The 12,022-nt window shown below is 38.1% G+C and overlaps 1 protein-coding gene across 4 annotated transcripts in view; it reads left to right on the top strand.

The window, feature by feature from the left end:
* The window catches only part of LOC108740376 (endoglucanase A-like), a 30,381-nt gene that overhangs the window by 13,007 nt on the left and 5,352 nt on the right, over window positions 1-12,022 (top strand). For all 4 annotated transcript variants that reach the window (XM_025976456.1, XM_025976455.1, XM_025976454.1 and 1 more), the window contains 2 exons: window positions 3,382-3,730; window positions 8,974-9,380. In XM_025976456.1, the coding sequence (XP_025832241.1) occupies window positions 3,382-3,730; window positions 8,974-9,380 (756 nt within the window). The remainder of the gene's footprint in view (window positions 1-3,381; window positions 3,731-8,973; window positions 9,381-12,022) is intronic.

Here is a 12,022-nt window from a genome sequence, read left to right as displayed (position 1 = left end):
GTACGTACGTACGTACGTACGTACGTATGTACGTACGTTCGTATGTCAGCATTTTTTTCGTTTTCGATATCTCAAGAACGGATTGAGATATCGCCCTCAACCAAAATTTTTTCGAAAGATATTATCATAATGAAGATCTGAAAGAAATTTGAACGAAATCGGTCAAGCCGTTTTTTTTTTATAAAAAAAAAACGAATTAATTACAAACAATTTAATTAAAATACGTTCTAATCTAATCACAACAATGAAGTTACGGAATCAATAATAACTGTATTATCTAATGGGAAGTTAGTCGTATTAGCACCGACCAAAGCGTGCTCAGACCAATTTTTTCCTTTAGTTTTTCCGTGAGTCTTCTTAGTTTTTTTTTTTTTATTAGAAAAGTTTCCGCCACCTTCAGTGTCACTCTTCTCAAAAACTCTCTTTTTAACAGTTCTCAACTTTTCTCTTTCTATCACATCATTAAATTGGGTTTTCCTGCTCTCATCATTTGACTTCGTATGACTGTCATTATTAGGGTTGCATATTTTCTTGGTTGGGGTTACAGTAAGACTTTCATTGTAGCAAGTTTCTTTATCCGGTGTCATTGTTAATATTTTAATTTTGCCAGGCTGACGACCTCGCCGTTCTGTCTTTCTAGGAGCTGCTTTCGGAAATGGTTTGAAGTTTTCTGGAGTAATTAATATGTTACAATCTTTTGAAGTAGACAGGAGAAGTGCATATTTCCAGGTTATTACTCAGACTATTTTCAGGTTCTGTCCAAGCTGAGACGATCCCACAAGTTCAGTGGCATATTCAATCCGAGTTTCTAGACGCTCCAAGCGATATAATCGTCGAAGGTGGCGCTACGAAATTCGGTTGGACGTGTTTTAAATTCTTGCTTGAGGGCGTTTAACTCAGCGTGGTGTGTGAGATCACCGTGTTTTTGACACAGACGGCGGGTTTTGTTTTTTCTATTGACGATGGCAAGAATGTCTTCGGGGAGATGTTTCTTTGGGAAGGACGTCCTTCCTCCTCGAGATCGTGGAGAGGTCGATGGTGCTGGTGATCTCGTTTGAAAGGAGATTGACAGCTTTGTTTAGTTCCGCTATTGAGTGAATTGAAGTGCACTTAAAGGAGGATGTTTCGAGATTGTAACGGAGATGTAGCCAGTCTAGCGAAGTTGTAAGGTTTGGAAGGTTGAGGGTTGGGTGGCCGACTTCCCTTAGGGGTCCGGTCGAAACTTAGAGCGTCGAGAACGGTTGGATCGGCAGAAAAAGTGACTCTTATTAAGACGAAGATGTCAAGAATGTCGGGAAGACGATTGTGGGGGCCAAGAAGGTACGTAGGATCTGGGGCTACTTCAACGGCAAGATTGGGGTCGAGGACGAGGACTTTAGCAAGAAGAAAAATGCTTTTTTTGTTAGTTTATCGGCGGTCACAGGAGGCGAGGAGGAGGGGAAAATCCGAAATATTTAGTTCAAATGGAGGGGAGTAAAGGGAAATGATTCTGAGGGGGTTAGCAAGACATTAATGCCAACTGGCAAGCTTGCGTGGGACATTTCGATACGTAGTAGTAGGGGGGACTACTCTCACGGCCCTGACGTAAAACTTTAGGGGGAGCGTCGTTACGGGGGTAGCTAAAGGACGGATGATTGTCTGGCCTCTTTTTGGTGCACCTAAGTAAAGGAGAGTTTTTTGGATAGTACGGTTTTCTTAGGTACCTTGGGACAACCACGATAGGTGACGCGGTGTTTCCCTTTGCAGTTAGCACAGGAGAAGGTTTCGTCTTTCCTGTCTTTTCCCTTGCATTCGGTGGTGACATGGTTGCGGCCGCAGAAGGAGCATAAAACATAAAAATTTAACCTAAGGGTTGTTTGCCGTAGATACGAACGGCTGGAGCATTCGTCTATTAAGTAGTGTGTGTAAATATAGCTGTAGAACTGTCAACTGCAGGGCTGGTAGACTAGAAGTTCAACTGGAATGGTCCGTTGACTTCGAAGGTCAAGTCAAAGGTTGAGGACGTCTGTCCAGACTTGTTCCTGTTTTATATCCTCGTTGTATGTACAGTTTTTATGTTCGTTCCAGCCTATTATCCATCACTTTAACCTTTGTACGTGAATCTATGATATATTGTGTCTAATTTCGTGACCCGTTCCAATTGGCATTTTATAAACTTCTTGTATAGTTTGCTTGGACCGTTTTAGAATATAGTAACTTTGAAGAGAAAATTTATTACTTTATGAGAGTGTAACAAGGTGCTCACTTTATAATGTAAAGGGATGACCACTTTCGTGGGTCGTACGAGTCTTTATTCCTATTACCTAATTAACTTCAATTAATAAACGTGCTTTAATAGCAAATCGAACTAAAAACAGAAAATATATTTTAAATACAGATATTTTAATCAACGGCCATAGAATGTTTACTAAATCAATATACTTCAATCATTTTCAATAATTCTAACTTAAAAATAAAGTAGTAAAAAGAAAATTAATTTCATTGTAAAAAAAACGTGGGGTACTTTTTATTATGCCATGAAACAGTAATGAAACTTCTTTAGGTTGCACATTATAGTAGTATTTTTTTAAAAATGTTGCTTAATCTATTGTATTAACGACTTACTAAACACCAAGAGAAATACAACATTATTGCTAGCGGACGAATGTAGACAATTGGTCTAATTTTGTAAAAAACTTTTACGCTTACACCACTCAAAACTGCAGAGAGGAATTACAAATTAAAGCAATTTTCCGATTATCGGTTGCTACTTACAGGTTAGCGTCTGAAGCCTGTTAAACGGACTCCTTTTGGACATATCCACTAACCAGGGGCGCGTGACAGGACGCGTGACGAGTGACATTACACTTTTCGTTTTTATACCCTAGTAAATTTTCTTCTTATCGTCGATGAAGAAGTTTCTCTCCAAAAGCATATATATATATATCTGTGTTCGATTCCAAAATAATAAGTTAGGATTAATCGTTTGCCATTAATTTAGCGTGAGTGACATTCTATTAGAACGAATCATTCAGCACTGTTAAAAAATCCTAAAGAAAATAAAAATACAACACGTTACTGAAGTGAAACTTCTTCAAACACACAAAAATACGGGGATAGGGGTTAAGGAATTGGTTTAAAGGTATAATTTGTATACTATTAATTTAAATTTTACACTATACATGCCGGAGTTGCCTGTAACGAACGTTGAAATGAAGCGGCTTAAGCGATCCCTACTACTAGACATCCGTTGCATAATTTCGTTACATAGCAACTCGCATGAAACGAACTTACCCTACCGTGTGTAAAGAAGTTTCACTTCAAAAATGTTTCAATAACAGTGCACTTTTGCAAATTTAAATTGCATGGAACAGAATTCAGAACAAAGTCTCTGCTTGATAGATGACCTGACCTCTAGTATGGTGACGCTTGAGGTGGATGCTAAGTCGAACACACACCCGATATCGCAATACATATACGGCATGTCATTTTTGAACGACATCAATTTCGCCAAAGAAATCAATCTACCGGTCGACAGATTTGGCGGCAACGCCGTCACTAGATACAACTGGAAGAACGACGCGTCCAACCGCGCGTCCGATTGGTTCTTCGAGAACTTACCCGAGGACAATCCAAATCCTGAAAATCTGCCCGACGGCTCCATAAGCGACCTGTTCATCGAGAAAGACAAATTGATGGGTGCACGCACCATGCTCACTATTCCGCTTATCGGCTGGACTCCAAAAGACAGGTACTGTATTGATTTGTTGATGTTCATTATGATCTTGGATCATCATGGGGGTTTTCATTGGAAGAGTATGTTAATGGTAGCCATCACTTCATATATTTAATATATATAGAGTGTCCCAGTTATAATAATTAATATTTATAGCACAGCTTCCTACGGGTATTTGGAACATAAAATGTTATAACACTTTTGACTTTTGAAAGAAAATAATAAATTATAAAATTATAACAGTTTTGATGCCGGCCCTGTACAATTACAAATTAATTACGATTGGCAGCTGATCGTAGAAAAATTCACCTTCAGTAGGTCGGAATCAGCTGCTTTTTGGGGTGATGTTATTGTTTATGTTTGGTATTAAGTTACGGATCAGCCGAAGAAAATGAACTCGCGTTAAGGTCAATTGGATGACTGAACTACGTATCTATCACAATCGAAAATCCCATGATCGTAAACTGAAGTGGACCTAATGTAGTCCATGACGTTGAGTATTATGTTATTTTAAATAGAAAAGAAATTATAATGACTACGGAATAGGTAGAAGCGGGGCACAAACAATCCTGACCACCCAGCGTTTGGTAAAGGTTTTAACATATCTTACTAGTGTACGAAAACAAATGTATGTGTTATGGTTGTAAAAGTTGAGACAAGATGCAGACCTACTTTGACCAATCACATGTGTGAAACTACTCATTCTGACGTTAGTTTTGCAGGGCTCAATAACCCCACGTGGAGTAATACAAGGATGTGACCAGAAGGACCAAGTTGGTTATTTTGTTTTCATTAAATGTAAAAGCTAAACATTGATATAAACTCGTATAATTACACTTCTGGAAGTGATTGGAATAAATACAGATAATGCCGTAGTTTCTAACAGGTTGTTCAGTTTGCTTTGGATTGTTGTGGAATTTACTTGTTTGCTAATGTTACTTTATTTATTTAGTGGTCATTTCATAAAAGACTATTTCAATAAGGGCAATTAGTAGTGAGATAGTGCATTCTAGTAGGGTTCTTATTCAACCGTCAGTTGGTGGTGAGTTACATTACCAATGCCTTTCGTATAATTCGAAATATTCCCGGTTTCTGGGCCAAAATTCTCAGCAACTGGGTACGCTGCTGTCAGTGTTGTATTGAAGCGAATGACGGACAATTTCAACATTTTTTATAAAAGGTACGCTTTTCTTTTTTACTTTTACCATTTTTTTACAAGGTGGAAGTGCATTCGGTTCTTCCCGGTAGGTACTTGTTACATCCACACTAGATCAGCTGAGCGACATTAGTCGCCTAGATCCAGGCCCGTAATGAAACAAATTGCACGTTCAAATTTACAAAGACGATTTGCGAGCTCAATTGTCACTGGATTGAAAAATTGTAAACACTTTTTGTTGTATTTTGTGTCAGGAATCCATGTTTGTTTTAATTATCATAAATGGGACACCCTATATATATATTTATTTATATTAGTAAATACCAGAAAAAAATACAAGCAGTATTTTTTACTTGTATAAGACGCATTTCGTATGTAAAGCACACACACATACCCTCTGCAGGAATTAGAGAATAACAAAGAATGTCGTGAAGAGAGTCGATAACGAAAATGTACTTTTACAACTTAGAAGACACAAACTACTGTGGGGGTGAAGGGCAATTTAATATTGAAAGGAGCCAATAGTACCTAAAAGTATACACAATGAAAAACATTTCCAAAGCTGCATAGTTCGCGAGTGAAACAAATGTTACCATACAAATCAATTCATCCTGTTGATTCAATTTGAAATATTTTGATATTTCGTCTACATCTTATAATAAAAAAAAAACAACGTGTAATTACACAACACGCTACTGAAGTAAAACTTCTTCAAACACACATACATATCGCGATAGGGGTTAAGGAATTAGTTTATGGCATTATTTGTATTATGAATTTAAATTTTACACCATACATGCCGGAGTTGCCTGTAACGAACGTTGCATTGAAGCGCGCTCACGGCTTAAACGATTCCCGCTACGAACTCGACTACGTAGCTGAGTAGAGGGGAGACATCCGTTGCATGATTTCGTTACATAGCAACTCGCATGAAACGAACTACCCTACCTTGCGTGAAGAAGTTTCACTTCAAAAATTATGGCATGGTAAATGACATAAGTAGAAGTCCAATGCCATGAAATGCACGTATTAATTGAGCTGGCTCAGTATGTTTGAATATGTTTCTAACGAATACAACAACAATTTCTAATCCAACGCCTACAACGATAACTGTCCTGTTCGTGAAGCGAATCACCTGTTTCAGGCTACGTAAGAATTCCTTGTGTGTATTTATTCATGAAGTTGATCATCTGCATGTACTACCATTTCAAAGACTTCATCATGGGTTTGTCACAAGTTGTCCTTTTCTTCTGTTTCTGAACATTCATTTGTCCTCATGTTATTATCTAACCAATCCTTTATTCCAGTATTTTGTAATTAATAATCATATAAATTAATCATTTCTGAAATCTAAGCTGAAATCTTTCAGTTCTTGTTTTACATTCTAGGAATTATTTAAAATGTAAATACGCTTGTTCATCTTTTCTATAAGTGTAGTGTCTTATGGTGTATCATAGAGCGCGACGGGTTGGTTGACATTGTGGGGGTTCAGTATAACTCGCACATATAATTAAATGAGCGTGAATGTGAATAACAATAACAATTTATTAATATTAATACAGGAGGTTGATCAATGTTCGAAGCAGTACAAAATCTTACTGACTAAACAGAATAAAACTAATATGAATCACCAAGCTGGTGACATTCATTGTTACCAACCTGAGATCCCTGACTTCACGAGTCTCCGTACGGAGCGCTGTGTCGTCATGGAGCAAAGAGGTAGTTGTAGAGTGTACTGAGGTTATGTGTGTGTTTACTTGTATGAGTGTAATCCCCACAACATAGGAGAGGTTAACCATTAAAAAACCTGTTGTTGGGTAGCTTGGCTCGCTCGACGAAAATTTTTTATTGTTTCTGTCGGTGTACTGCTCTACCACATAAATCAATAATTGATCACACAAAACATAAATCTTGAAAGACCAGCGTATGTAGATTAAAAAGATTCGTGCTGTATTATACTTTTAATAATCCTACGTACACACTAAAACTAATACTAATTGCTACTTAACAAGATACTTGTTACTTGTCTGATGTCTGAATTAATCTTCTGTTATGTTATTGTTATCTAAAAGTGTTTTTATATCTTAAAACTAAGCACACCTCGGTCACTACCCCTACTTATGCAGGTATGCACAAGCGATAATTTAGGGAAAAACCTAATAGTTTGATGCCATTATGTGTATCTCACTACGAAAGTATTTATAATGGTACTCTTCTTGGTACTAAGGGGTTAGTACCGCAGGTATGAACAATAAAGTCTTAACACCTGTTTTCCCTTTTAATATTGCATATTCGACAAAACTACCGATAAATTAATTTATGCTGAAAAACAACAAACGACTAACAATTATTAGGTAGGAGACAAAAGTCACTACGGGAGATTAAGTTAAACTAATCTAAAAATCTAATCTAAACTATCCAGTGCACGAGGATCCGGTGGTTCGTCCTTTGAGGAGGTATTTCGGTACAGGGTTTCAATCGTCAACCCAACAACAATCTATAATATACTCGACGATTCCCTAATTGCAGGAACCGATAAATCAGTTCTTCCTACCAACTAAAAGACCGCTTTTTCGGATTTCACTTAATCTTTCTCGTGAACGTCACTTCATCTTGCTTTTTCTCATTTACCTTTGATTATTATAGGACCCCACATAGTACCTGTTTTCGTCATCGTCACGTGGAACTTTTGGAATTTTGTCTTTGCCCGCTTCTGCATACGACAGTTCCGCGTTTTGAAAGTTATGTTTTATTGAGAAATAATGTATTAATACGAATAGGCTATGTGAGCACGGTAGACTGGCTGACTTTTTAGGCATTTCATCACCCTTCGGCACCGGCGTAATACGTTACACTACGATAAGGACATCTAAGTTGGAGACAATCCCCCCAATCTCGTATTATCTGGGGGGTAACTCGCATGAATTCGTTTGAATCAGAAAGTCTTTTTTGTTTTTAAGGCAACTATCGTGCTACTCCCATTCTTACTAGCTTTATTTGCTCCCGATTTTGGCTCTCTGTCAGCGTTGATGAAAGGATCATCGAGCGGATAGGAACGGTTCGAAGATGTCGCCGGGGCACTCAAACTAATGACTTCCGAAGTGGCCCTCTTGGAGGTGTGCTTGATGCCTTGACGCTTGTCCTGAAATATACTTCTTCCGAATCCTTGGAAACATCCTTGGATCAAACAATACAATGTATATTCATAACTATACACTACATTTCTAACATATTCCCGCGTGTGTGAATTGAATGTCAAATGAACCCTAACCCGCAATATCCCTGGAGCAGTCCTCTATGGCAGACACAGCGAAGGACAGTCCTGCTGGGATTTACTTGAGGTAAAATCAGTTCCTTCCTATTAGCAGTTTTTCTTTACACTGGGCAGCTATTCCACCGGGGACATACGCTAACCTTGCAGCCGCTCAATATAGTACAAATGTGACATGAATTGAGTAAACTGCCTTTGGCTATGCACCGAGTAGCGGGCAGTATAAGGGTTAAGTCCCTTCTGCCGCCACCATATGAGGCTATTGTTCTCTCCCTCCACGATAAAATCACACAGTTCCTCGGGAGTTCTTGATAATCCAATAAACGAAGAAGTTTTCCTCCTCCACTGGAACAACTGTCTCTAACATGTTCTTAATATTTAAAATGCATATAGATATCGTTACAGTTCAAATAATTTAATAATTTCTTTAGATGGCGAGTCTTCAGATGAAAGTGAGTTCTACTTGAGTGAATGAACATTCTACGTAATGTGTTTACCTAATTAATAACTGTTTAAATTCAGTATTTACATACATTTCTTGGTTTATTTAATACATTTTTGAAATACAGACCTGAAATTTGTCAGGATAGGTTAACTTGTCAATCAAATTTTACAACTTCCTGCGGTGAGGTAAAGCTAAAGAGTAATTAATTCATAACTGCAGTATATACTTTGACAAACTATATTAGAATATCTGTATGGTTCTTTGAAGTTAGTTCTTCTCCCACTACATTTGCATATGAGCTTCTCATAAATAATATCACTTTTTCATTTACAATTTTTAAAATTGTAGTAATTAAGTAATAATCTTGTTAAAATATGTGCAAATAGAGAGAGGCGTTGCGGATTTAGTGTCAAGAAGTACGGTCCTCAGCAGCAGACTGACCAATTGATGCCCGACTGTGGTAATGGCAAGAAAACCGATGGTACAACACTCATCACTGGCAACGACCCGACCGACACCTCAGTCAAGATCAACAGCACGTTCACTAAGGAGTGGCTCCAACATTTGACCAAGAAGTATGGTACCGCTGACCAAGGCGGAGTGCTCTTTTACGAGATGGATAACGAGTACGACCTGTGGCACAGGACCCATCACGATATCCACCCAGAGCCGGCCACAACCGACGAGATCGTTAAACTCACTGAAGAGTACGCGCTGGCTGTCAAAGAAGTCGATCCATCTGCTTTGACTCTCGGACCGGTCGGATGGGGATATTTGTCATTTTTGCGCTCAGGTAAGTTAGAGGAAAATAAGAAGTGGGTACACATTTAATCAAGGAGACATTAAACAGAAGTTGTTTTCATGTAAGGACATTATGATAAAAGATTAGCGAGCAAAGTAAAAGATCAATACTTTAGTAAGTGATCTTGTTAATTTACACGAATATATGTACCTATAAGCCATCAAATCAAACTCCCATGCTTTTCCTCATGGAAGTTTATCTTGCACTTTTGTCCTACCGCAGATGCGCAGTAATCACCTTTGCGCACAGTTAGTTATCTTTTTGATGACATCATATATGTATAGCAGCTGTATGTCTGCCATCGTTGTTATGACGTTAGGATTCTTCCCCTGTGTTTGAGTTTTCAACTCCACTTTTAGGTGTTCGCGCGGAACACACAGTTTTTCTTCTTCTTTCCAACATTTCCAATTCCAGTACCGGCATGCAGCTCTTTTATCACTTCTTTTGTCTTCTGCTTGGGCAGCACAACCTGGAGTCGCTTCTTGGTCCCGCCCGGACTTTCCCAGATTCTGTTAAGAACTCCATTATCCAGTTTTAGGAAATTCCATTGAGCTCAACAACATTTCGTCGTAGTGCTCAGAGGACGTCCGCCCACGTTGACCTCAACCAACCCGGTGTCTTCCCAGTTTTCTTGCCTCTCTATGGTGGTGTGTAGGCATGTAACTTGTTCTAACCCTTCTTTTTGTTCCATAGAAGAACAATGTTTGCAATTCCGTGGGAATGGTCGTCTTGATTCCATGGTGTTTTCCTGGCCGATATAGATATTTGTGAAAGTGTTCTACAGTTTTTAAGGCAGGCAGTAATTCTCGTGAAGTCACACAATAATTCTTCTCTGGCTTTAAGCGTCTTGCTAATATAACCGATTACTCTTTCTTTGTCGCCTTGAACTTGGGAACAAAATAGTTCATACTGATTTGTTGGTTCCGGCCAGTTGCGAATCGACTCGGGCTTCTCAGGATCTGTTCTAACACCTTTAGTTGATAATAGGCGGCCTAGGTACTTCAATTCTAAGCAACGCACAATTCTTGGAATTTAGTTTTAACATTACCACTGAACATTTTTTAAACACTTTTACAATTTGGCAAGATGGTCTTCAGACGTTCGCACAAACACAATGACGTCATCCAAGTAGACCAAGCATATTTTCCAATTCAGCACTTGTAATGGTCTTCATTAATTTTTTAAAGGTAGCGTGCGCGTTGTATAGGGTAATGGGCATTACGTTGAATTGCCAAAGCCCATTCCTCGTAGTAAACGCGGCCTTTTCTCCTGACGTGTCTTAATTTCTTCTTGACCTGCCTTTATCTCTTCTTCCAATTTTTCCTAACCTGCCTTCATTTCTTCCTGGTCTGCCTTCATTTCCGTAAGCATTTCCATGAAAACTTTCATCTGCTCCTCCATTTTTGTCGCTTAACTTCTTGTAACTGGCAGAAATCCCACTCCTGACACCAATGTGACGTAATTTTACACGGTTTATTAAACAAATTAACGAACTTAACAATAAATCTCAATTTCGAAACTATTTCGCTTTACAAATCTCTAAACTGCTCTTTGATAGCACGCTTTCGGATTGTCAACTACTATTAATATTGTAGCGAGCACGAGCGAGTTTGTGTGCGATCGGGCATACGTGTGTGTGAGAGGCTTATCGATTCGCCGACTAGCCGCGGGCGCCTTTCTTCTCTAAACGTGTGTGTCGTACCTGCGTTCCGGGAAAGCAATTAAACAGTTCAAATAAAACGAAACTTTCCGGATGGCTCAAGAAAGTTCCCGAAAGGACACAAAAGAGTATATAAAGGAAGAGACGTTCGCCGGGAGAAGAGTAGAAATAAATTGACCGTTGCAGAAGTGAATCTAGAAATAAATTGACAGCGCAGTGAATAGCGATATGGTAACAGTACCTACAACGGTAAATAAATAGAGTAATTCATCAGATAGTAATAATTTAATAGTGTTTTTAAGTCCTTTAATAATAATTAATGTAAATAAATAGTTTTTGTCGTTGTGAGTCTTAAAAGTTAATTTGTTAAACCCACGAACACTACAATATTCTGAAGTGTCTATCGCTATTGTTTGTATAGTTTGATAGGGATGGCTAGGTTAATTGTACCCAAACCGCTGCGTCTGTTACATTATATTTATTTAGCGTTTAGGGTATGTTTAATAAATAAAAACACAGACAGACAATTAACAATAAAAAAATGTTGTAGACTTACTCGAATGTTGACAGCAGAGTGGTTAGTTAGTATGGAAATTTAGGGGTTTATATACAGCTGAATTGTTAGTAAAAAGAGATAGAATATTCAAGAAGGAACAGTATGAACAGTAAAGTTGAAGGTACAGGTTTATAGCACTCAGAGCGAGCAATATAGAATTTTAGGAAAAGTAATTAAGGGAAAGTACAGCAATTAGTAAGGGGTGCATGCAAGTACAGGTGAAGATGAAATTCTAGGTAAAGGCTAACGATAGTAGAACAATAGAATCTAGGTTGAAAGGAAACAAAGGCATGCACAAGATAAGAAGTTGTAAGTCTACAAATAGATTTAGAAGAATATTTACAAAATAATAATAATAATAAAAATTCAATAAAGACGAATATAAGAAATTAACTTTAACGGTGTTACCGCCACAGT

The sequence above is a fragment of the Agrilus planipennis genome, unplaced genomic scaffold (assembly GCF_000699045.2).
Source record: "Agrilus planipennis isolate EAB-ADULT unplaced genomic scaffold, Apla_2.0 scaffold75, whole genome shotgun sequence".
NCBI lineage: Eukaryota > Metazoa > Arthropoda > Insecta > Coleoptera > Buprestidae > Agrilus > Agrilus planipennis.
This window is presented reverse-complemented; position numbering and strand designations above follow the sequence as displayed.